Genomic DNA, 27,515 nt, shown 5'->3' on the forward strand with positions numbered 1-27,515 from the left:
TCTTCTTTCTATTAACAATGCTTTTAGTCAAGGCGTTATGGGGTGCTTCCAAATAAAGTGTTTATTGAGCAATTGCCTAATCTCATTCGGAAAAAAAATTCCATTAGACAGACCCTATATTTTTCCACTGCTTCTTCCATATAAATCTAAAGTGTCTGGAGTTTCACTCACCCTATGTCTACAGCCTAAACCAATGCTACTGGGAAGGGGAATGTAAAAGAAGGAAGATGGGACTCTTAAGGAGGCAGAGATTCTTAAGGAGGTGCCCAGGGGGTCCAGGTTATATAAGGACCCCTGAAAAAGGGAAAGACGGAATAGCTGTACAATGCCTCTTGATAGTTAGCTTTCGGAATCATAGGCCTTAGCTAGACCTAAGGTTTATCCCGGGATTGTCCCAGGGTTGTCCCTGCCTGCTCCAGGGATATCCTGTGTGTCATTTACATGAACAGGGATGACCCTGGGACAATCCCGGGATAAACCTTAGGTCTAGCTAAGGCCATAGAATAGTAGAGTTGGAAGGGGCCTATAAGGCTATCAAGTCCAACCCAATGCAGGAGTCCACCTTAAAGCATACCTAGTTGTCCAGCTGCCTCTTGAATGGCCCTAGTGTGAGAGAGCCCATGACCTCCCTAGGTAATTGGTTCCATTGTCCTACTGCTCTAACAGGAAGTTTTTCCTGATGTTCAACCAGAATCTGGCTTCCTGTAACTTGAGCCCATTATTCCGTGTCCTGCACTCTGGGATAATTGAGAAGAGATCCTGGCCCTCCTCTGTGTGACAACCTTTCAAGTATTTGAAGAGTGCTATCATCTTCCATCTGGAAACACCCTCAGAGATCTCGTCATGCAACCAAATCTGGTGTCATTTTTTCTTTCTTTCAAATTAGACACTTTTCATCAATAAAGACCCACAAATTTCAAATTATTATTATTCAATTGACAGTTCCTTGGTCATTCTTAAGTCAATTTAAAAACAACTAAAGGCCTTTTTATCAAAATTCCAGATTATTTCCATTTTTATTAAATCAAGAGTTTTATATTAAAAGTGAACTTTCAAATTCGATATCTACTCATCATCTTAAGGTTTTGTACAACTGGCACTTAACACCTCACATGTTAGAGAAGTATAATAGAGAGTTAGTCGATTTTATTGCATATAACCGTGGGTTCTATGTACACCAATTTCTGGGGAACATAGGCAGGACGGTACTGTTGCATTCATGTCCTGCTTGTGGATTTCCCATGGGCAGCTGTTTGGCCACTGTGTGAGCAGAATCCTTGCACCCAGCATAGCTCTTATTTTCTTACATGGCGAGCATGGTTGCTGTTGGTCTGACCCAACATGGCTGTTCTTATTTTCTTAGAATATACCTAGTAATTACTTGTGATGTCAATCTTCTAATGCTAGATATATGCTGTTAGACAGTATTAAAATGGGGGGGAAAATACTGGAAGAAGGCAGTGGTAGTAATGTCACAAATAATTCCAATAACAATTCCTGTATAAAAGACTCAATCTCCAACCCCAAATATGAAATTGTCATTAATTCATTAATTTTTGCTAGAATAAAAGTAGCTAGGAAATGAATAATAATGGAAGGACCAAATATTACTGAGTAGCTGAATGGAATCTGATGTGTTCTACATATGATAAAGTGAACACTATGGTAGGGGACTGAGAATTCAAGTGAGATTATGAAAACTGGATTCTTAATTTACTTTTTGGAATAGGTGTTTCAATGATATATATACAAAAACAAATACACAGTAATCAAACTTGATTATTGCAGATGGTGGCTGTGAGCAAGATAAAATGTCCATATGATCAGATAAAATTAAACTTCTGCAGCTACTAGTCAGCGAATATTTAAATATTAACTGGGATTTGAGCATCAAGCAGATTAAACCGATATAGAATGTTATTGGGCAAAAGGCGGGATACAAATAAATATTATAATAATAATATTAATAATGTGTGAAGGATATAAAGGCAACTATGTGCAGATTACATTCATATTCTATAAATGTCCATTATTAAACTCTATTAATACTTTTGCTATTCAGCTGCATCAGAGTAAATGGGAAAACCTCAGATGACTGCACACAGCCTTATTAAATATGTGCCCTGTTGGGGGAAAACAAAGAAGAGGGAAAACGAACCATTTCTTTATTCTCACTGTTGTCAGTCTGACCTTAGTCCTCTTAAGGAAGATCAACCAGGGATGCACAATCATCTTGCTGTTCACTCCAAGTACTACTTTTATTTATATCTCTCTTAATCAGGATTTATGTCAGTCTGAATCAGCCATATGGGCTATTATTATTATTATTATTATTATTATTATTATTATTATTATTTATATATGCACTTCTTGTGTATATTTAGTTAAAAACAGGATTTTTGGTTCTATGGCTTCCCTTCCTCACATATCTTAGCGATCTCTACAGCCTTAAAAAGCCTGTATTTCTTTTGTTTCAACTTTCCAAAACAAGAACAAGGACTTCAAGCCAAAATTTATTATACCTTGCATTTTGATACACTGATCATGGTAGGGTGAAATGATCCCTTCCTTTGATGCTCAGATGGGGCATCATTATTTTAGTATTAATGATGTTTATTATTTTTTATTATTATCACATTTATAATCCCACCTTTCTCCTCCATGGAAACCAAGATGACTGACCTGCTTCTTCTCCTTCTACTCTCTATTTTATCCTCACAACAACCCTGTGAGGTAGGCTGGACTGAGAGTCACTGACTGGCCCAAAGTCATTCAGTGAGTTTCATGGCTGAGTGGGGATTAGAACCCGGATCTCCTGAGTCCAGGGGGCTCTCCAAACATCGTCTTTGCCTGTGGCAGCTGCCAATCTGTACTGCGTCACTTGTATGCCACAGCCACTGATTCGCTGCCACTGTGGGACAAAGAGATGAAGATGCACAACAGAAAAGTTGGGGACTTACTGGAGTGAGGTCAGCACAGCTCTTCTGCCATCTGTCCTCACTCTGGCACCATGGCGGGGGCATTCCCAGGCGGAAGGCACCAGAGTGCCGCACTGCCTCCTGCATCAGGATAACCCAATGCCTCTCTGCAGCAGCAAAAGCATGGGGTTTTTTTAAAGCAGGGGCAACCATCAATGCAGACCCCTCCCCCAGTCTAGTACTCTAACCACTACACTAAACTGGCTATATATTAAAAATAATAATAATGGTAGTTCCAAGCTTTATTTTAAACCTAGAGTCTTAAAGCTCCATCCAACAAGTGTTTTATTGCACACTTGTTACTGGGCACTCAGGGATTCCTTGGAGGTAGCTCACATGATATCGTCTACTTCTCACATGCCTTCCACCCCTTCTGGTCTTCCTTGCGCCGCAAGGAAAACCAGAAAAACTATGAAATATTTTTTAAACCAAAGTTGCTGCTTCTCTCCTGCTGTGTGTGGGAGAAGCAGCATGTTCACAACAGGGACTGAATGGCCCTCGTGCACCTTGTTTACTTCCTGTTTGAAAACAGGAAGCAACTGAGTTTCCACAGACAAGCGACAGTAGCCAGTGTAAGCCAGCTTTTCTTCCAAGGTGTGATGGAGTTTTTAGAAGGTTCAACTCATCACATGCCTATCCATTGCCTTCTCATGCACCCCCCAAAAGCTAACCCTACCAACTCTCTCCAGCTCTCCCTTATAGTAAAGAGAAGGCGCAAGACAAGGAAAACAGGTTTTTACATAGAGTAGAATTTAATTTTCTCCTTAATTTTCTGAGTTTAAACTTACTTCTTTGGAAGTTTTAGTTTCTTCACCTTTTCTTCAGCATGCTCATCAGCAATTCCAACATGACAACCTAATGCCAGCAGTGTTCTAGAGGAGAAAATCATTAACTTTTAGAGATATAAAATGGTATGTTAAAAGGCAAAGTTATAACTGCTTGCGGGGTGTGAGTGTTAGCAAGACTCAAAAATTCCAAGAATCTGTACGAAGATGTTTGACTATTCAAATACCTTTTTTGGTCATATTTGTGAAAAGGATTGCCGATTTTAACGCTCAAGATTTCAAAGTTGCAATGTTTAAAATCTGCAAATACATTTTCAACTCAAATCCAAATAGAACAACAATCAGAAATGCACAAATTGTTTTGCAATGCAGAGTATCAAAGTAAGATTTGCCTGCAGAAAAAACTAGATTAAACAGATATGCAAAGTGAAACTTTAGGAATCCCAGAATATCTTCTTAAATAAAACATGCTTAAAAATATCAGCATTTCTCAAATGCTGATACAGGTGCATCTGTAGTTTCTGGTAAAGAAGCAGAAGAGCATGTGAAATTATTAATATAGTAACCAGCACAGTCTCTCAGAGGAGATTACTAGAGGACATGCATAATCACACTGATTAATATAATCCACCAAACTGACACTTTAGTAATACTATATAAAGCAAACTTCAAACCAAACCAATTTGTTTGCAAAAACCTAAAGGTGCTTGTAATTAGACTAGGGATATATGAGAATTCTGTTAATGGGGTGAAATCCAGTACTCTAGTTTGGCTCTGGTGGATCTTATTCTGTCCCCGCCCCCCACTGACATTGACTCCATCTGAAGCGAGTCAATCCATTATGCAGATTGTGTGTGTGTGTGTGTGTGTGTGTGTGTGTGTGTGTGTATATATATATATATATATATATATATATATATATATATATTAATGGCAGTGGCAATTTGCATAAATGGAATCCATTTTTTCCCTTCAGGTCTTTAAATTTACAAAAATGGGGTCATAATTTTATCAGGAGTCTTGCGCAAGTGCACATTTCTGCAAGTCCACCTGTCCACTAAGTAGCCCCACAGAGTAGAGCTATGCATGGATACACACACCGAAATTTGATCCAGAACTTCCGAACTGGCCCCGATTCAACTTGGACTGCTTCAGGACCAGGCCAACCTGCTTAGTGTATGGATCTGAACTGAGGAAACTGGATGGGAGCTCTGTGGTTTTGTAAATATAAGGTCACAAACTATGGTGGCCGTAAAGGCCCATTTCAGCATTCAAAGGCATATTTTCATTGTAAATATAATTGTCAGTTTCATCCTTGTGTTTAGTCAAGCAGAGGCATAATCCATATTTGTCAAAGAACTTTTCAATTTTATCCTCCACATCAGCTTCTGGGGGTAATACACAATTTTTTAAAAAAAATTACAACCACACTTGTGCAAATTTAAAGGCCTGGAAAAAAGATCAAATTTGCACAACCATTTGGCCGGATTGCGGAACCTGAAAACAAAAGTGCAAAATATTTCTAGAAATGGAAATAAAATCTACTACAGTCTGTTGCTGCTTATCAGAATGGAAACATTGAGAAATCCAGTTGGTCTTAAACAGGACAGAATTCCCTGGGTCACATATACCTAGATTAGACTGAGTGCGCTAACAACTTACTTCAGTGTTTCTAATGACATTTGGAGATTATAATTTCTTTCTTGTTCTGGCAGCTTTGCAAACTCCACCAAACATGGATGCTGTCGCTTATTGTCATCCCTAACCTGCAAGATAGGAAAGACTGAGTTTTATGTCCTAGATTTGTAGTCCAATATGGTCAATTCTATTTTAAAAAATCCCAATAAAGCTAAAGCAACATTTTTACTACTGTATTTCTTCGATTCTAAGACACACCTTTTTCCCCCCATATAAACATCTCTAAAAACAGGGTGCGTCTTAGAATCGCGGGTGCGTTTATTATTTCTTAGAATCAAAGCTTTTATTCTGTTGGTGGTACTGAAATTAGTGTGCGTCTTACAATCGATGGCATCTTAGAATCGAAGGAATACGGTACATGAAAACTTGATACAAAACCTCTGCTACATGAAATCACAAATGCTGTTTAATTTCCAACTAGTAGAAAGTATTGCAAATTATATCACATATATATTGGTGTGGAGAAGATCTTGGCTCCTTATTCTATTTTATTGATTTGGAGTTCCTTTAAAATATATATATATCAAAGGATAGAATACAACATTTGAAGAGGTACATACAGGACCATACTGCCATCCAAGTTCAATTTTATTCATAACCCACAGTTCGTGGATATTCTCAGCTAGCTTTTCTCTAATTCTTTCCAGGTGTGGAGGCAAGACAATCTAAAAATAGAAGAGTGAGTCTGTTAAAAATAAAATGACACAGGGAGCAATTAAGGGGGGGGGGGGATAAAATAAACTCCTTGCCCAAAGGCTATGTGCTTTTTACTGATTAAGGCTGCAATCTTATACCCATTTATCTGAGAACAAGCCCCACTGAGGCAGGATCTACACTACTGTTTTATAGTGGTACTGAAGTGCACTGACAACTGTTGGGGCCCATGACACATGCCAAATACCACTTTCATACCGCTTTCATGGTGTTATATCCTGCTTGGTGTAGATGTGTCATGAGACTTACTTCTGAATGGACATGGATATGATGGTGCTGTAACATAGGAATCCTACTTACCACATCAAGGACTTCCACAGGCAGGGGAACTGCTCTATCTGCTTGGTCCAGGCCAGTAGGGCAGAAGAGAGGGAAGAGTAGAGTTTTTGCTCTCCCTCAGACTTTTTTTTTTGAGGGGGTTCTTTGAGATGGAATTAATCTATGCCATCTCCAGGCCTGGTATAGATCTGCTGGTTTGGGAGCACTGGGAGTTCCTGTGGACACACAGCCTCTCCTGGCACACACCCTCAGCATGCCTCCCCCCCCATTTTCTGACATTGGAGTTCTAACATTGGAGAAGATCCAGCCACAGAGGTTTCTACAGCGGCTGGTAGGAGGCTTCTGTCCTCGGAGTGGAATATCCAACATATCCTATGGCTTCTGGGAGGCCCACCCAGGAACTATAGGATTACACACTGAATGTCTTAATCTAACATAAATATTCTGCTCATTGAACAAATGCACTTTGGTCCAGCAATTAATTAAAGAAGTCTTTTTTTTCCTTTCAATGATTAAGAAAAAAAAGAATCCGAGTGGAATTGTAAGGATTTACAACATCAACCTAAAGTGACAAAATAAAAGGCTTTGGATAAATGGATAGTTGCCCCACTAAACCCAGCACTCACGATCAGCACAGATTGGTAATCAGCTTCTGGTTTCTCTCAGAGATTCTTTTTTGTTTTACATAGAGGGCAGAATCCAATGAGGTATTTATGCCTCCACCGAATCTCATCTACAAGTGGTGCCCACCACTTGTAAAATGAAGATTTAGTGCTTCAAAGGCAACTGGAAATATTTCTGGAAAAGGGCAGGTCGACAGAACTTGTATAAGGGAACTCCTTCAACCTCTCCCAATCAAGAAACAAACATTACTTTTCATTTCAGGGCTTCCTCTGTGAAGCAGTAAATCTCTCTTGCACAAGCGGTGGGTCCCAAGCACACAACGGAATTGACAGAACCCACGCTTTACGCAACAGAACCTGTGAGCCACAAGAGAACCAGCAGGAGTATAAATGTCCCATTGGATTCTGCCCATATAGTTTTAAACATAAAAACCAAGTAACAGTTCTTATAGAAAGAGGAAACTCATGCTTTGAGAAGAAGGCAACCACTTGGATGCATTCACAGGGCCCATTCAGAAGGCATGTTAAACCATGGCTTTAACCATGGTGGTTAAGCCAGAAAGCCAGACCATGTTCAGAAGACACCTTAAACCATGGCTTTAACCACGGTGAATACAGCTTTTTGCTTTATTCAGCATGGTTAAAGCTGTGGTTTAAGGTGTCTTCTGAACACACCCCGGCTTCCTGGCTTAACCACTGCGGTTAAAGCTGTGGTTTAAGGTGTCTTCTGAACAGGCCCATGCTAGCAAACCCAAGATAGGCATTAAATTAATTATGTAAAGTGTTGCAAGATTGGCAATTTCTGTCATTTGTTTGTTATGCTTTGGGGTAATGAAATGGTGATGTATTGACTGTGTTTGTGTTTAATGGCATTTTACATTTAAATAAAATAAAAATATAAACAAACAAGGCATTTTATTACTAAGCAAGTTATGGGAAATCCCACTGATAATCTCAAGAACAATGCAATATTCTTTTAAGACTACATCAGGTCATCTCTCCCAGTTATTCTATGAATTGCATAACTTTATTCTTGACTATATATACCAGCTTTGGTGAGATACTTTATTGCATACCTTACAGCTTAATTCTAATACTTTATTATGACATCTGAGAAATGCTTGGACTGTGGAATATTGACTACTGTGTCAAACTAGAGTACTGCACTGGCACTGCAAGGATTGTGCTCCTACTGTGTAGTTAGATAGATGGTGGCAAATATTATTTAGTATAATGTGTTTGTCATCTAAATGCTTAGCAATGAAATATGACACAAAAATTGAAGCAAAAGGCATTTTTTGAGATTGCTAATTTTAACGGAATATTATATAAAATACATTACCCAAAGTGGGTATAGATTTGATTTACCTGACTGGTATCTACAGGTACTGGAGTGAAAGCTGCTTGTGACAAAGAGATATTTGGACCCAGTAGATCTCTTGTGCAGTTGCAGTCCTGTTTGTATTCTCTGCTGTGTTCCACTTTCAATTTCTCTTTTGGCAGAATAGCTTCAAAACAAGGAGCATATCCTGGAGGTGGAAGGAATTTAAATTCCCCATGGCGGCCTCCAAGCAAAAAGCGTACCCTATAAAACAACAATTGATTTAAAGAATTCCATGTCCATAGATTGAATGAAATGTTTTATCTAAGAGTCAAAGTTACACTTTGTATATGCTGTATCTGTGTAGCATTTATTCTGGAGTAAATTACTTTTATATCAAGTTTATTGCCTCTATACTAGGCTGTAATTATATTCCAGTATGTTCTTATTTACTTGTGGTGAATTTACCTACAGCTATTCCTTAATTTAGATTATTAGTTTTATATGCCAAGTAGTCTAAGAATAACTCTAACTGTAAAATTCAATGCAGATTTATCCAGAAATAAATCTCACTATATTCAGCAGAACTTAGTCCTTAGTAAATATGTTTAGGATTGCAGCCTAAGCAACCTGAATCCTTTGTTTATTCAGATTTTGTTGAAATTAAAAACATTTAAAAAAACAGCGACGCTATCATTAGAATGGAAGCTGGTAAGATCATAGCCTATAAATCAGAAGAACCACAGAACAAATCCCTATCAATTAGGAATTCACGGGGTGGTCTTAAGCAAGCTAATATTTCTTAATATAGGGATATTAAGGCTGACCTATCATATAGGCTGTTGTAAAGATGTGCTAGATAATATATGTGTTGTGATTTGAGCTGTTGGGAAAAGCACTGTATAATTAAATGCAATATTTTTTGCTCTGTATTTAACTGATCTCCTAAATTCACCTAGAATTATCTCAAAAATAATCCAAGATCTTCTGGGAGGTGGGGATCAGAAGATCTTTGGTCATTTTTCCAAGACAATTTGAGGCACAACACCACTCCATTGCATTGAATAGAGGGAGAAATAAAAGTCTGGAGGAGGAAAACCCAAGTGGAGGAAGTCCATCCCCTATGAAGGACATGCACCCATCATCAGATTTTGCTCCTGCAGCCTCTTGCTTTCCCCCTACTCAATTAATGAAATGATGTCTCCCCATTACAATCTGAATTAGAAGATAATAATTCAGGGGCTTATAAAGCTCGCTTCTGTTTTAAAGAGCCTCTATAGTTTTTCTTTTCCCAAGTCTGACCTGTGAGAACTTTGTTGGCATCTCTAGTATTTAAATCTTCAACAGCAAAACCTTCTACAATGTAGTTTCTTTCATTATAAATAGGAAATTCTGTTCACTAAAGAACAAAATAGAAAAATATATGTGATAAATAAAGCCTCTTTTAGCCCCCAAAAGCTATATTTACAGTGACTTTTTCCAGACAGACATGTTTTGATGGGACTGTTCTGTTTATTTGATAGGTAATTAAAGGAAATAATAAAAGCAATATATTAGCAACTAAGATTCATTTCTAAAAGACAGATTGAGCAGACCGATTTGAAACGAAACAGCAAGTAACTATGGAGAAAATTGCCAGTTGTCTTCAAGAACTCTCTTCTGAATTCTTATTCTGACTGCTAGAGCCTAGTTAGACTAGATGCAAGAGATGCATGATAGAATAGCCCACACCAGTGGGGAGAATTTGATTGGAACTATGATGCTGGAAGGCTTAACCCTTTATTCTAATTTTCCCAGTATAAATCCCCTCCCAATGCTGTACTTGCCCTCCTAACATGCTACAATATGTTTTCTCTGAGGAGGCAAATATAGCAGGTTTGAGAGGGGCAACTAACCCCCAAGTGCATGGCCCAAAGAGGCAACAAGATACTGGGCACCACACCCTATGAAGGACTCTTGGGGACCTCTGTTGCGTTCCCTGGGCTCAAGGAATAAGCCCTCCCATCTATCTCAAGAATGGCTCTCACAAAGCCTCTCTGGTTCCTCAGCCACATAGGAACAGAAATGAGCATGAGCCCTTTAAGACAGTAACAGAGAAAAGTGGAGCTTCTGAGGAATCTGAGCTGACCAGCCTACTTAAGCCATCAGTTGCTGCCAGCCCCTTCCTTCTGCCATGAGGAACTACCACAGCCTAGCAGATCCTGTGGAGTGCGGTCTGAGTAGCAGTTTGTCTTGCTCTGCTGTTGTTTACCTAGCATAGCTGCTGACCAAATATGACCCTTGCTTTGTCAGATGCAACTTCTTTGAATCAGAATCCACTTGAGTGCCTGTTTCACTGGCCATTTCCCCCAGGACCCACACTAGCCAGAACACAAAGTAATAAACTGCTATAGTGCTATGATCCCTAACAATATGGGACTATCACCATCCCATACTGCCTTTTAAGAGAAAATAAAAATGTCCAGAATTCCAATCATGGAACTACCACGGCACATCTAGCTTGGACCTTAGAGTAAGTCTAGTGAATAGAACAGAAATCCCAAAGGAAAATAAGGAAGGGAAAAAATTAAAAGAGTCACAGAAAGTAATGGGATGCAGGCACTAACTTTATCCCTGCAGAGAAGCTGACAACTGGAAAGAAAAGACCATCTATGTTGAAATTCTCAAACATCCCCTGGACTGGCTGCCCATTTATCCGGAATGAAATGCTTGGAGCACTCAAGTCAAGGCAACAGCTGATTACATCATCAGTCCTTAGTAGATGCTGGTTGGGAGAATTCACAGATCTTGCTACACAGCCTATGATATAAGAATAAATATAATTAGAACAAAATCTCATGTAAGAGAATTCAGGACAAAGCTATAAAAGAATCAATACAAATTACAAACAAAAAACAAAAAACATCACTGTATCATAGGAACCTGACAATTGATCCATCTAGCTCATAATTATCTAAACTGACTGTCAGCAGCTCTCCGGAGAGCTTCAGCTATTGGGCAGTATAGAAATGAAATAAATAAATAAATAAATAAATAAATAAATAAATAAAACCTTTGCAACCTTACTGGAAATGCCAGGAATTTAATCTGGGATCTTCTGCAAGCAAAGCATGAGCTTCACCACTAAATTAAGGCCTTAGCTAGACCTAAGGATTATCCCAGGCAAATGAAGGGCTCGTCCCTGCCTGCTCCCGGGATCCCATGTGTGTCATTTGGATGCACAGGGATTATCCCTGGATATAGGCCTGGTCTAGCCATGGCCTAAGTATCCTCACTCCCGATTCTATTAGGAAACACAAAGTGGTTATACCTTAAAATAACTCACTTAAGATATTTGTTTCGTCTTACCTGACCATAGATGAAGTCCATCAAAGCCATAGGAATATAGGTCATCACCAACACCATTACCTCCCCATTCTTCTCCTCCCACAGGATATGGTGAATAGCCTTCTGTTGAAGCCCAACCCACACGAAGATGAGTAGCTTCTGCTGTTGTGAATGGTTCCACATAGTCAACCATTAGTTCATAATACCATTTCCTGTACTGAGCAGAGCCCTCACTGATTCCAAGGAAAATATTGGGTCTCATGCTGAACACAAGCAAAACAACAACATTTCAATGCATCAGAAAAAAAATCACACTGCTTATTCGTTAAAAACATTTTATCCCACCTGGTAATCCTTGGACACCTCCACTCCACCCTCTTCCTTTCCAGGTGAGTTACAATAAAAACAAGAAATTTAAGTAGAAATTCACTAGTAACTTTTAAAAAGTTCATTTCATGCAGTTGCATTTGTAACTGTCTCTAGAAAACCTATTGAGGTGACTCCATTTCATATAAAAAAGGAAGCAGAAAGGGGGTGGGAACAGGCTATCTCTTAACAAATCCAACCATGATATTTTACGTATGAAACACTTGTTCAAGGGTTTATAGAAAATGTGCGTGTGATAAAATGCCTATTGCTGTCCTGTAATGTTTACTTTTTGTCAGGGCTGTGCACTGCCTCGGATCCGAACCCCGAATCTGAAGTGGATCGGGGTGGTTCAGACCCATCCAAACCGGATCTGAGGCAGTTTGGGTGAAGGCTGAGGCAGGCCAAAGTCAATTGGCTCCGAAGCTTCAGGCCGCCTCTGTGCTTCAGAGCTGCCTCCACACCCCACCAGTCTCCTTACCTGCTGCCTCCGTCGCTGCCGCCATCTGTCTTCTGGTGGCTTCTGGTGCCGCCACCGAAAATGAAAGGGAGTAGGCCACGCAATGTCTTAAAATGTTAAACTCCCTTTCATTTCCGCTAGTGGCACTGGAAGCCACCAGAAGAAAGATGGCACGGCAACAGAGGCAGCAGGTAAGCCCCCCTCCCCCCTTCCCCGAGTCCACCAACCACTCCAACAACTCTGAAGCCGCAGCCTACTTCTGGGCTTCAGTGTCGTCAGCAGTGGAAGCCACCAGATGCAAGCTGGTGGCGGCAGCGGGTAGTGGATGAGGTAAGTGGGGAAGGGAGGCTTATCTGGTGCCTCCGCTATCCACGGCAGCAGACGGCGGAGGCACCAGGTAAGTGGGGTGTTTTCTGGGTGCTGGCTGCACCCAGAAAACTACAAGTTGTCTCAGAGGGCCCGAATTTTGCCTCGGCTTTGGCGCCGAGGTGGGTCGGGAACCCCGAGGCAGCCCCGAGGCGGATCGGGGTTGTTTTGGTAGCTCTGGATCAGCCTCCAAGGCGGATCGGGGGGTCCCTGCATAGCCCTACTTTCTGTGGCCTCTGTGAGGCAACAATGTATCTGAGCAGGCTTGAGTCCTTGTTTTCTTGCTGTCAAAGACCTGTGTAGTAGTTGCTGAATGACATTCTGAAGGGGAGAGAGAGAGAATCGCTTCAAATATTGTTAGATGGGGGTTGAAGCAGTGAAGTCCAATTTTGATTGGCTGGGGATTCTAGCTGGGTAGAAAAGAGCAGCTGGGATATGACAATTAAGGTATGGTGGTTGATGTGTGGTGTTTTAGAAGAAGAAAGTGAACAACAATTTTTCTCTGTGAGATAACCTTAGGTGGCTGGTGAAAATCAGGAGTGGGGAGCAGGTAGCTGTGTTATGAAACCACAAAGTAAATTATTAGTAATCCCTTACGTACAATATCCCTTTAGTAAATTACTTGTTCAACTGTTCATTTTGTCTCTAGTGCTAGTGCCTGTCTCATGCCTGCTCTTATACCAGCTACTAGGAGGTTTTAAAGTATTCTAACAGAATTGGTAGTAGTGAAAAGGGGTCAGCTTGTGGAACTCTGAGTTATAATAGCATGGGGGGTAGAAATCTCTCATAGCGTCCGTACATATTCTGTTTAGTTTTTTACCTGCTCACATGATTGACAAGGCGTGTTTGGAGAAGGAGATCTCTTCCTGGCAGAAGATTGTCACAGATCAAATGTTGATTAGATCGCACAGCTACTCCATGGCACACACAGAGAGAGCACAAAACATCTAACACCTGGGGGAAATGATGGTGGTGGTTATAAAGATTTTCAGTCCCTATAATTCTGTTTAAAAACACCAAGTATAAGACAGTAAAGAACCTTCATTGTTATTCAGTGAGATAACTCACAGAATTTGCTTCTCACCACATAGAATCTACTATTTAGTGTCATGTCTGCACTGCATACCTTATGGTTTCTCCCATGTTTGTCCAAAAGACATATAATTGATTTAATATGTCCTTCTTTAATAATATTTAAAGCTTCTGGACTTTCCACCAACACACAGTGTAAAACCTCAAGGATTCCTGAAAACATAAGAAGACCACATTTTATTCTTTGTAGTCTTTCAAAATCATACAATATGATCCATACATCAAATGAGTCACAATAATCCTTCCCCTTCCATAAATATCTTGTGCGGAGGAAAGAAGAATGAAGTAATGCAACAAATAAAAACGTTTGTTGTTGTTACCATTTGCACTTACACACATAAAGCTAAACCTTGGAACCTGCGTCCTGAGGGCTGCAGTAAGCCTACCCTTGCTGTCTGGAGCCCCATTCTGGCAAATGCTTTCTCATATGCATATGTGTGCAGGAGAAAGAGAAGGGATGGGGGGGAAATTATGCATTCCTGCAGGCTCTGCCAATCAATAGCTTTTCATGTGGAAACACAGCCCTTCCTAGGAAAAAACATTCCCCACCCCATCTGTTCTCCTCCTGAAGAAGTTCAGGAGTGTTTATGTTCACTTTCTCCTATTCCTAGCTTGCCATTGCATGCAAACCAGAAATCATGGTTTATAGCACAATCTGGTTAATTAAGCTAGCCAGACTCATAACGCATGGTTTGAAGTTGGCTTGTTTTAAAACAGGTCCAAAAAGTAATATATAAATAATATTTATATAGAGGATGCATAGGGTAAATAAACATGGATCCTATGGCAGGATAATAATTGTATGTTTTTGTGATTTAAAATCTTTCTATATTGTTTTTAAGTGTTTTTATCCTATGTAAACCGCCCAGAGAGCCTCGGTTATGGTGCAGTATACAAATGTATTAAATAATAATAATAATAATAATAATAATAATAATAATAATAATAATATACACTACTGCTTTAAAATGGTTTATAACAGTAGTGACAACTGTTGGGACACAGGAAACACTCCATGTACACTTTTCAAACCGTTTTCAAAGTATCGTATCGTGCTTGGTGTAGATCTGGTCTATGTATGTTTAGATAGAAACAAGTTCTATAACCTTCAGCATTCTCAAGCCAGCAATGGGACTTTTTCTTGATTTTGATCTTACTTTTATACTGTTAGTTTTACTCTACCTTGTGCCTATTTGGTGCATTCTCTTCCCCTTCTTATTGTTTTATTATGATTCTATTAGAATGTAAGCCTATGCGGCAGGGTTTTGCTATTTTATTGTTTTTACTCTGTACAGCACCATGCACACTGATGGTGCTATATAAATAAATAAATAAATAAATAAATAATAGTAAACATGTAGGGGTTTTGTCCTTAATTAATTAATTAATTAAATTGCAACATTCCAGGAGAAGAGATACAGCATGTAGAGTGGAGAATGTATTTGATACATTTCCTGATCACAACTAAGGGGTATATAAAGATGCCCCTATAAAATGAGCAGAATTACACAAAATTGAGATAATGAAAAAGCAGGAAGCACTAAATCACTTGTGACCTCTCAATTAACCAAAACTATCAGGCAAATAAAGACGCAATAAGTACTATGTTGTCTTCTCCCCCTTTCTTCAAAACCAGACAATCAACTACTTCTCTATACCACCAGAAAAAGAAATAAACAGAAAGAAAAGCTCTCAGATCTTCTTTTATTTATAAGAAGGCCTAGAGAGAACCAGAGGTTATACTTCAGCTTATCTAGTCTGACAGCTACATTACCAAACCAGTGAAACTTTACTGCAGAGTAATCCCTGCACTTTTATTTCATTCAAGTTTTGCTTTTATTCAAATTTCCCTTGTCAGAAGAAATAAAAGCAGAGGGAATCATCTGTTGATCATCAGGACTCCTCCTGTTGCTAGTAGGCTAGAAAAACCTGAAAGTATGCTTATTAACACGGATACCAAAAACATATTAATCATTTCTTCATCACACAAATAAGCTAATTACCTGAAACTAATTCTAGTTACAGATAAAGGCTTAACTGGTTAAAGTATTTAATATTTTGATCACTTGAATTATAATCAAAAGCCATTTACTATCTACATATTTCCCCAAATTATAACAGCGCCCCAAGGGCAAACACATAATTGTGGTACTTTTTAAAATGTCTTCAACATCCCATCTTTTAATTTGAGAGATGAGGGCTTAAAAAAAAATCTCAAACCGTTAATTTGATCTTTATCTTAAAGCCCACAAGCCAATTACATTTTTAATTAAGTAATCATATACAGCTCTCTCTCTCTGATGACTTTAAAAACTGAATTACCGCACACTCTACAGTTCTTGGCTTTATAACCTATGGTGGAATCAGTTTCCAATTTTTAGCAAATTACAAGCCGTTGCCATTTAGAATAAAATAAGGAACTGAAAGACTTAAAATAATCAGCAGCATTTTTTATATAAAATATAACTTTATTCTGTACAGGTTGGGGTGTAGAAAAGTATTGTAAATATTTGTAGAGTTTTAACATGCACAATCCAGGGAAAGTGAGGCAGCTGGTACCGATTTTAATAGGACATGAAATCCTAACCATGCTTACTTGGGAGACAATCCAGTTGAGTTGAAACTAAGGAGAATCGCAGCCATATTCTCACCTCTTTTTGTATTGCTCCCATTACCTTTCATGCTGTGAGAATCTATTTGAGAACCAAGATCTGTTCCTATCTGTATGGACAGGTTTATTCAAAATCTACTGATATGAACAAACAAACTGGCCAAAAAAGTGGGATGAAAAACTAGTCAATAAAAATATTTGTTTTAAAATGTTCAATTATATGAATTCAAAACTTAGTACATTTCAAACGTTATTTGCAAGACAAAAAGTATTTTTGTGAATAGCTGACTTTAAATCCTCCATTTCCTAACTTCTGAATTCAAGCTGAATCAGTTGCAAATAGCCTCTGGTTATGAAATTACCAAAAACTTCATCCAGAAAAAATAAATAATTTTGCCTTTTTAAAATACAGTCATATATTATTTTGGTCAAAGTGCACCATAGAAAGTGATTGCATCCCGTAAGATCTGGTCCTCCCTCACTTCTCGGCAACCCCCAAATTTAGAAGCTTCTGAGATTTCTATTCCCTACTGGGCTGAAGTTGACAGAGCAGGAGGAGCAGCAGAGGTGATCTTTATCTCCCCATCCTCCAATCTTTGCTTTTTCAATTAGAGCTCCATCACACCTACATTTTTTTCCTGGTATGCATTCGCAGTTTCCACCTCCATTTCATTAGTGCGTCAAGCGCTGGTCATTTTCACATGTGTGCGTTGTTGTGCTATTTCACCTTGTTTACCTTTTCACCTGTGCTGGCTCGCGCTTCCTGGTATTGCTGCCCCACCCCGCCCTTTCTCCTTTCCCCTCCAGTTCATTGGTTCTTGTGGTTGATGGACATTCTGATGGATGTGGACCCCTTCCCTCCCTCTCTCTGGTTTTGTTGTCCAAAGTTTAGCAATTTAGCGTTTCATCAGTTGGGCACCTTGTACAGCAGGCAGAAAAAGAGAGGAGTTGAAATGGGTGGATGATAGAGCAATGAGAGTGGAGTTGGAGCAGCAAAAGTCCATTTGACCTACTCGCCACACTGGAGGAGAACCATCCCCACCGTCCTCTTTTGTCAGCAAGACCACCCTTCAATACACATGCCCCCAAGTATGTTCTATGACATAGCGCAAGGCTGGCAATGCACAGGGACGGAAGCACAGTTTTATCCCGCATGGAGAAAAAATACTGCACTTTCCCTGCCCAGAAAAACACAGAAAATGGAGGGGAAGAGGTGAGATGACTGCAGGACAGGGACGACGTCATGTGAGGGTCGCAGGGAAAAACAGTAAACAATCAGGACAAAAGTCTGATAAAATGCTGGTGTGATGGAGCCCTTAGTCCATACTTTTAGATGGTTTAGCAAAGGTGCTTCAGAGGGGGAAGGAAGGAGACTGGAGGCAACTTATAAGTTGTGGCTGAGTTTGCATGTTTTCCTCTTTCCTGTCCATCTCCTTTTTTCTATTATGTTGTGTCTATTACATGGTACCATTTCTATTAAATTGCTAGCAATTTAACCCGCACACAATAAATTTTAGGTGCTTTAGAAATAACAAAAAGAACCTTAAAGGGATATCCATGTTAACTTGCCTGTACATTATGATCTTCGCTGGAGGCCATTATATGTTGCAGTATTTAGAGAGGCTAGGTTGGTGGGTACTAGAATCAGGGCCCTTTTGGTAGCAGTACCCCGACTGTGGAACTCTCTACTAAAGTTGGTGAGATTGACTCCTTCCTTATTTCTCTTTAGTCAGGCAGACAAGATTGTTTTGTTTTATCTGGATTTTAACATTGTCTAATGTTTGTCACTCTTCAATTTTAATTTTAATGCCATTCTTATTTTACTGCATGTGTTTCTGCACCTGTATTTCATGGTTTTGTGTGTCAGTTTATACATGCAAAGCTCTATCCAAGGAACTGTGACAAAATTACTACCATAGTAGGTTTTCATAATACATTTATAAGGAACATAATACTTTAGAATGCTGAAAAACATACCAGAAGATGCTTCCAATCTCTCTAATCTACTGATGAGCCAATCAAGAGATCCAGAAAACTGTGCACAGTTTTTACGATTTCCTCTAATCAAAGCCGCTAGAAAAGAATAAAGGTAGTGATTAATTCTTTGCAAACCCTCATATTCACTGGCCACACTCACATATCACTTGAAACCAAAAACTATAGATTAATAAACCAGGCTGTGAATGAGCACGGTGTTTGTGCACACAGCGCCCTGGCATGGGTGGGTAAACTAAGCAAGAAGGGATAGCTTTTTGTGACACCAAAACCTGGGATTATGGTTTAGTGCAACCAAACAAAGGGTTGTAAAATAGCTTTAAACTTGAATTTGTTGTTGGTTTACAAATCCTGGCTTGTTTAGTCACACTGGGCTTGGACGTCATGAGAAGCTATTTCCTTCATGGGTTAATTTACCCACACAGACCAGCAGATGGGCCATGATGGGCTCTGTGTCCCAGCATGGTCATCATTCACATCCTGGTTTATTAAGATAAGTTTTTGACTTAAAGTGACTGGGAACATGGCCACTACAAACACTATGATTATTATTAAAAAATGGAGGGAAAGGTTAGATTTTTTCACCAGTAGTCTGTGCTCTCTAAACGTCCCACCCTGAACATTACGCATTTTATTTTTATGTCATAAGACAGGACTGTGAGACCTCAGGCCCATGGGCAAATCCAGCCTGTCTGAGGATCCCAATCCAGCCAGGAAATGTCATTAGGAGTCAGGCTACAAGTTCATTAATCACCAACTTAGTGAGTTAAGGAATCCTGCCCCCCCACCGATATTATCAAATGTGTCAAGATTTCTTTTCTTGCTTTATGTCACTTTTTCTTTGGCTTTCTGATCTAGCAAATGATTCAGCCAAATCTCTGGCTAAACAAGTTACAGCTTCTATGCAAGCAATATCTCTGGGAAGAAATGCACAATTGCTCTGTAGCACTTTAGTGAATAGCAAGCCTGCCTGTCCCATTCATAAGATCACTGCAGCAATTTTACTCCCCACCTAGACTAGGCAGTTCTTGCCTTATACATTCATAAAGAGTGCAATACCCGGGGGGACGGGACAGGACCAGGAATGGTAAACAAGGCGCTCTCATTTGCTGAGCAGCATTTCAGGAGTTGATGCCATTCAGCTCTCAGCCCAGTCTCTGCCCACCCAACCCCAAAGTTTCAAGTCCAGTGTAATAACCAGGATTGCATTGAGAATCACTTTTAGGTGGTGTGCACTCTGCTGCTCTTGCCTCATGTGTCACTGATGAACCAAATCTTTTCTCAGGAAAATGCAGAGAACAGGTGAAAGCGATTCTCAGTGTGGTGCCATGAAGTGTCTTGCCCCTAAAAGTCATTTCTGTGCTTAAGCCCCATGAACTTTGGTAGCATCTCTACTCCCTGACATAAATCCCCATTCAAAATGGTGCGAGGATCAGCATAGGAGGAAAACAAGCAACAGCCCAATCCTAATCCTCTGAAATAAACCCTATTTCCTTCTCATCCAGCCAAAGCTTCAGAGCTGAAAATAATTCTCACTGAATTATGTTAATAAAGTCATAAATTAGAAGCATCACAGCTGTGGTTATCGCTAGTTTTACTACAGGTCGGGTAAAATCTACAATTAATCATGGAACACAAACATTCCATGAGGACCTATCATGTTAGGAAAGGAAAATACGTTTCATGAGCTACTATTGAAAATAATACCGTAAAAGAGATACAACAGAGTAACTGAGAGTGATTAAACCCCCTTCTGATGTAATATATTTGTAAGCATTTTTGTGCTAACATATTTAAGAAACTAAGTTTCTTAAGTCACTTGTACAAGCTAAGTTACTTGTATAAACATTTTACTTTCGGCTGAAAATGAGATCTTTTGTCCTCATCTGCTCAATACTGTTATGTCTTTAACACCATGATGCCCTTCAAGTGTTTTGTGCTACAATTCCCATAAATCTCAACTAGCATGGCAAAATGATGGTGGGTTATGGGATTTGTAGTCCAAAACATCTAGAGGGCATCAAATTGCCTTCCCTTGTTTTATACTATAAAGACAATAAATATATGGAAGTTCGTCTTCAAACAACAGTCTTCAAACAATGGCCAGTTGAACCGTTTTAACACCTGCAGGTTGCTGGAGTTCTTGTGAACCTTGGTTTGATCCAGTAAGGTGCTTCTTACATTCTTAAGCAAGAGAGATTGGTTATGCTTTAAACCAGCTTTCCCCAACCTGGTGTCCTCCAGATATTTTGCACTTCAACTTCCATCATCCTTAGCTAGCATGGCCAATGAACAGGAATCCTGAGAGTTGTAATCCAAAACATCTGCAGAGCACCAGGTTGGGGAAGGCTGCCTTAAACGTTAAGGGATCCTGAAAGTATAATCTGATATGCCTTCGTGTATCACATTAATTCTACTGATGGAGAAAAAACAGTAAGTTGAAGTTAACCCACCTCTCTCATAAAACATTTCACACATTGTCAGGCAACTTTTTCATTCATGGAATGCCCACAGTGGCATGCTGGTGGCAGAATAAAGACTGTACCAATTAAGTTCCAGAACACACTGTGAGAAATCGCACATGTAACCAGATCTATTCTTTCTACTTCTACAATCCATGTTAAGTTCCTAAATAGCTATATACTTCACTCACCCTGGTTGGCCACTTGAGTTCTGGGTATGGTGCCATCCAAGTGAGAAAGAAGAATCATATCCAAAAGTGGCAAACCCCATGGCTATTCAAGAGAATAAGGGGGGTCTCTTGATAATAGTTAAGCCAATGAAATCTGAAGCCTAAGCTAAGAGCAGCCTTGGACAAGGCAATTCTGTGTAGCTAACTGAATCCAATCACTTCCATGTTCAACTAGTGTCACTTTGTTGCCATGTCTAATGCGGATGGGACTTTCACCGTGCCTTCAGCTGCTACATAGGATTATCATGACTAAAGCTACTCTGAGTACACTACCAAGATATTAATCCAAGTCTTAAAGCAAACTATAGTTTCAGTTTAAAACCATGTTTTATGTTTCATTCCTTATATGAGTCTACATCATCACTACACCATCTCTACACCTTGTACCTTCCTACATACCTTTCTCTGATTCTTTTATAACTGACCTTTTAAGTGTATTTTGCTATGTGGGTGCTTTGATATATTATTTAAGGTCTGAGGCTCAAAGTATGCTATCTGCTGAATAGGAGAAAGACAGTACTGGTGGCTAACCCTGTTAGATAGTGCCCATTCATGTTAAATTTTAAGTTTAATCATGAGAAAAAATATCACAATATTTTGAGTCTGCCATTTCTAGCAATATACATGAAGTACTACCTAAACAAGCCCTTGTATTTTAATCCAAATATTCATTTGCCTGTTTTCTTCTGAAAATATTTGCCAGCACTTATCAGGTAAAGTAAATCTGATATAAAAGAACCTATGTAAAATGTCAACATTTTTTTGTTTACTTAGGGTGTGTCTGTGTGTTTGGATGCCAATAATCCTAGTTACTCAAATGTATATCTTACCTAGTAGTTCATACAATGAGTTTAGAATAGATTTCCAGGACTCTCCTGCCTCCTTCCCAGCCACATCAGCAAAATGAGCTGCACTGCTATATACATGTAAGCGATCAATACATTCAAGCACCAAGTTGATCATACCCTACAAGGAAAAAAAATGCTTATCTGAGGGAACAATAACATTTTGTTTTGAATGACAACAGAATCTACTTCTTATGTCTGAAAAGAAGTTCCCAACTGTGTAGCTAATATACAATGAATGAACTGAGCTTTGGAGGTACAAACAACTGTCAAAAGAAGGAGGAAAAGAAAAAAATATTTGGGCAGATATGAATGTCTGTGCAGGTCAACTACATACAACTACAGAAAAGGCAGGAATGAAAAATGGTATATTTAAACAGAATTCTCATTTGTAACTGCTGTTTTTGTGTATGTATGTTTTTAGAGCATCCATTTCACATCTACATGGAACAAGGAAGGAAAAACACATTAAGGGAAGACTAGGATTACCCCAATTTATCTTGCCAGCAGTCAAAGGATGGGCATTCTCTTACCCCTTTTCTGGAGAATTCCTACTCATGCAACTCTGACACCCTCTGTTTTGAAGTCCTGATACAATTCTCGCTATCTGCATTCATTGCCCCTTTGTGAACAGGGCATCTTAAAAGCAGTTCATGCATTAACCCATGATTTTTGCTGGGGAGAAAACTTTCTGTCACAGAGATCTGATTTGGATGTAATGATAAAGTACAGTTTAGCACCATGTGGATGGGTCTTAGACTTCCATACTCTCCTTCCCTTCCTCTACGAAATCTCTTTCTCTAGCATATCTGCTTGTAACTAGATATGGCTTATCATTACATCCAAAAGCTGTGGAGAGTTTAAGCTGGCTTATTGAAACAAGCCAGGATCACATTGTGGTTTATAATCCTGGCTGGTTTCAAGAAGCCATAATTTAAATTAGCCAGAGTTCCCAGTTCAGACATAACAAGAAATTTGGTTTAGTTTATCCCAGGAAACAAATGCTTCCAATTTCCTCATTGTGGCCTGCACCTGAGGAAGAGACGAGGAAGAAGGAATGTGCAAGCCTGAGGTTCACGGCTGCCCTTTCACATAATACTAAACTAGGCTAGACTGTCCCTTGAGGCTGGCAGGCAATTTCTTTGGCACCAACCAGGATATTATCACATGATTACACAACTGGGTGACCAAGTAAGTTCTTTCCCATTTCCCCCTGTAGGGAAAATTACTAGTCACCCATATTTGTGACTGGGTGTGGCACTCAAAGGAAAGTACAAATTTGTTTGCTTATAAGGCCCAGTATTTGGCAAAAGGCGGGATACAAATAATAATAATAATAATAATGACTATAAAATCATGAAATTTTCAAAAGGTAAAAATATTTCTCTTTCTGACATGCCTGCTTCCACTGGAGCAAAAACTGACAGAAAGTACTTTATATGAATCTACATTAATCTGAAGCAATTTTTTACATGACTTTAAAGTAAAGTACCAAAGGAAAAACCAAGATTGCTACCTCTTCCTGGAAGAGATTTTGTCGATTCTTCAATGCTCTTAGTCGGTTCTGTTTGTCTTCATGCTCTAAAAGCTCGCCAGGTGGATGGAAGTAACCAATCAAGTCCTGGAGACTAAGGCTGACTGATTCGATAGGTAAATCAACTGTGGAAGACTTTGCTTTCTTGCTGAGAGAATCAAGGCCCCTAAAATAAATTAAATAGCTCTCTAAGTTTTATTTATTTAAAACATTTCTATACCACCCACTAACTGAAGCTCTCTGGGTGGTTCACAAAAATTAAAACCACAAAACACAACATAAAAAACTTAGACATGGTTCTAGTCTGATTTTTAACATTGTCATTATAATATCCCAAATAAACCTGAGATAGTCATATATATTTATTAAGCAACATGTGGTACAACTGCTCTCTGATAGGCAGCCTCATTCAGTGTTATTACCAAAGAACCTCCAAACTTAGCCGTCAAGAATAAAAATTGTGCACAGTGCTAAAATGCTTATAATTCAGAAAGTTCTTCTTATTCAGAATCAACACCTATCACTTACTTGTACCTATAATAAATATTACGAGGCAATTCTTATAACAATGTAAAATCACTGCCATATCAACCTTCAATTAGCTCATAACATTGTCCTTCTCATAGTGAGACTATGGACTAAGCCATTTATGGTCACACTCATGGCTTCAGTGGCCAAGGTGTGATACAATTATTGAGGAATGGATTTAAAAGTAGAACTGACGAAGGTCAACTATAAGCAATAAGCACTGGAAAGGAACAATATCACACAATACTATTTGTTCTAGTAATGAACTGATATAAGTAAAAAGTTCTCAAGTCAGGATCATAGCAAGAATGAGTAAAAAAAAAAAAAGGAGGAGTTCACAGGTGAAAATGTCTGCTAGGATCCTACTCTTCTTTGACTGTAATTCTGATTTGAGTGCTGTGTTGTGTCAGGATGAGGCTTGTCTCCTTGATGTGGATTCTGAATCAGACTTGGAGGCTGAAGTAGAAGACCAGCCGAGACAGAAAATGGGAGAGGAAATGATACAAGACTCTCCAGGAGTCAAGAAGGAATCTTCCCAGCAGCTTACCAAACAGGAGGCCCAGGCCCAGAGATTGTTTTTCCCCACCCCAAGGAACCCAGTCTTTGCTGGAGGGGAAGGGAGCATTGGAATTGACAGATCCCAGAGTCTGCCTCAGGGTCAAGCAAATGGAGTTGAGAGGAGGTAGGAGGCATTCCGTCAGACTAGCAACATGGGAGAAGTTGTGGCATAAAGACTCTCCCTGAAAGAGGAGTTCAATAAAATCCTGTCAGGCACAATGGGAAACCATCAATTTAGTGGATAAGCAACTGCCTTGCTAGGCTAATTAAGCTCAGAAGATAGCTCCTAGCATTCGCACTCCCTTCAGGTGTGAAGAGGTGTCTATTTACTGAATAAAGGTTTTGTGGATTGCACAAGAGACTTCTTCATTGTCTCACATCTGGGTGGGAGAGATTGGAATTACATCATGTTCCCCAGCATGCATGCCTGTCCTTTGTCTATTGGTCATTCTGTTTACAATTCAGAGTATGCATGTAAATTTTGTAAGCAAGAGTATGTGAGAACCACTGGAGGTCTATGAAAGACTTCTGAGTTAAATATGAAAAATACTGGACCAGTGCAGTCATAATGTTTCACCATCTCTTCGCCATAGTTAAGAGTTTAGGAGATATTGTCAGGTTCATGCACTCCTCTCCCTCCCAAAGGTCCATGTTTTCTTTCCACTTCCAAAAGTGAAAGGAAACCCTAGATAATGAGTGAGCAGGGGGGGGGGGGGGGGAAAGGCAAAGGCAAGGGGTGGAACAAGGAATTGTGTGTCTGAAAGTATTTATTATTGCCAACGCGTTTCGGACTAAATCCAGTCCTTCATCAAGGCAATTCTTATAACAATGTAAAATCACTTATCTCCTGGCACATAGAACACCAGCACTCAGGAGATAAGTGATTTTAACGTCCCAAAGAAAAAGAAAACCAAGAAGGCAAGATGGCTGTCTGCTGAGACACTGGAAGTAGCCCAAGAAAGAAGGAAAGCAAAAGGCAGTGATAGGGGGAGATATGCCCAATTAAATGCAAAATTCCAGAGGTTAACCAGAAGAGATAAGGAATTATTTTTAAACAAGCAATGCGCGGAAGTGGAAGAAGACAATAGAATAGGAAGGACAAGAGACCTCTTCCAGAAAATTAGAAACATCGGAGGTAAATTCCAGGCAAAAATGGGTATGATCAAAAACAAAGATGGCAAGGACCTAACAGAAACAGAAGAGATCAAGAAAAGGTGGCAAGAATATACGGAAGATCTGTATAGGAAGGATAATAATATCGGGGATAGCTCAGACGGTGTGGTCAGTGAGTTAGAGCCAGACAGCCTGAAGAGTGAGGTTGAATGGGCCTTATGAAGCATTGCTAATAACAAGGCAGCAGGAGACGACGGTATCCCAGCTGAACTGTTTAAAATATTGCAAGATGATGCTGTCAAGGTGATGCATGCCATATGCCAGCAAATTTGGAAAACACAAGAATGGCCATAAGACTGGAAAAAATCAACTTATATCCCCATACCAAAAAAGGGAAACACTAAAGAATGTTCAAACTATTGGACAGTGGCACTTATTTTACATGCCAGCAAGGTAATGCTCAAGATCCTGCAAGGTAGACTCCAGCAATTCATGGAGCGAGAATTGCCAGATGTACAAGATGGGTTTAGAAAAGGCAGAGGAACTAAATTGCCAATATCCGCTGGATAATGGAGAAAGCCAGGGAGTTCCAGAAAAACATCTATTTCTGTTTTATTGACTATTCTAAAGCCTCTGACTGTGTGGATCATAACAAACTGTGGCAAGTTCTTGGTGGTATGGGGATACCAAGTCATCTTGGTATATACAGACTCCTGAGGAATCTGTATAACGAACAAGTAGCAATGGTAAGAACAGACCATGGAACAACGGACTGGTTTAGGATTGGGAAAGGAGTACGGCAGGGTTGTATACTCTCACCTTACCTATTCAACTTGTATGCAGAACACATCATGCGATGTGCTGGGCTTGACGAATCCAAGGCTGGAGTTAAAATCGCAGGAAGAAACATTAACAATCTCAGATATGCAAATGACACCACATTGATGGCTGAAAGTGAGGAGGAGCTGAGGAGCCTTATGACAAAGGTGAAAGAAGAAACTGCAAAAGCTGGGCTGCAGTTAAACCTCAAAAAAACCAAGATTATGGCAACCAGCTTGATTGATAACTGGCAAATAGAGGGAGAAAACATGGAGGCAGTGACAGACATTGTATTTCTGGGCGCAAAGATTACTGCAGACGATGACTGCAGCCAGAAAATCAGAAAACGTTTACTTCTTGGGAGGAGAGCAATGACAAATCTTGATAAAATAGTTAAGAGCAGAGACACCACACTGACAACAAAGATCCGCATAGTTAAAGCAATGGTATTCCCCGTAGTAACCTATGGCTGCGAGAGCTGGACCATAAGGAAGGCTGAGCGAAGGAAGATAGATGCTTTTGAACTGTGGTGTTGGAGGAAAATCCTGAGAGTGCCGTGGACTGCAAGAAGATCAAACCAGTCCATACTCCAGGAAATAAAGCCAGACTGCTCACTTGAGGGAATGGTATTAAAGGCAAAACTGAAGTACTTTGGCCACATAATGAGAAGACAGGATACCCTGGAGAAGAGGCTGATGCTAGGGAAAGTGGAAGGCAAAAGGAAGAGGGGCCGACCAAGGGCAAGATGGATGGATGATATTCTGGAGGTGACAGACTTGACCTTGGGGGAGCTAGGGGTGGCAACGGCCGA

At 39.7% G+C, this 27,515-nt stretch overlaps 1 protein-coding gene across 5 annotated transcripts in view; it reads right to left on the reverse strand.

Moving 5' to 3' along the window:
- Nucleotides 1-27,515, reverse strand: part of RYR2 (ryanodine receptor 2) — a 365,044-nt gene that overhangs the window by 191,684 nt on the left and 145,845 nt on the right. For all 5 annotated transcript variants that reach the window (XM_063124341.1, XM_063124340.1, XM_063124339.1 and 2 more), the window contains exons 15-25: nucleotides 23,669-23,852; nucleotides 22,138-22,273; nucleotides 18,598-18,693; nucleotides 14,044-14,162; nucleotides 13,738-13,871; nucleotides 11,747-11,988; nucleotides 11,005-11,197; nucleotides 8,446-8,662; nucleotides 6,022-6,126; nucleotides 5,426-5,529; nucleotides 3,767-3,850 (exon numbers count right to left, since the gene is read on the reverse strand). In XM_063124341.1, coding sequence (XP_062980411.1) covers nucleotides 3,767-3,850; nucleotides 5,426-5,529; nucleotides 6,022-6,126; nucleotides 8,446-8,662; nucleotides 11,005-11,197; nucleotides 11,747-11,988; nucleotides 13,738-13,871; nucleotides 14,044-14,162; nucleotides 18,598-18,693; nucleotides 22,138-22,273; nucleotides 23,669-23,852 — 1,614 coding nt within the window. The remainder of the gene's footprint in view (nucleotides 1-3,766; nucleotides 3,851-5,425; nucleotides 5,530-6,021; nucleotides 6,127-8,445; nucleotides 8,663-11,004; nucleotides 11,198-11,746; nucleotides 11,989-13,737; nucleotides 13,872-14,043; nucleotides 14,163-18,597; nucleotides 18,694-22,137; nucleotides 22,274-23,668; nucleotides 23,853-27,515) is intronic.

The sequence above is a fragment of the Elgaria multicarinata genome, chromosome 4 (assembly GCF_023053635.1).
Source record: "Elgaria multicarinata webbii isolate HBS135686 ecotype San Diego chromosome 4, rElgMul1.1.pri, whole genome shotgun sequence".
In the NCBI taxonomy this organism is placed as follows: domain Eukaryota; kingdom Metazoa; phylum Chordata; class Lepidosauria; order Squamata; family Anguidae; genus Elgaria; species Elgaria multicarinata.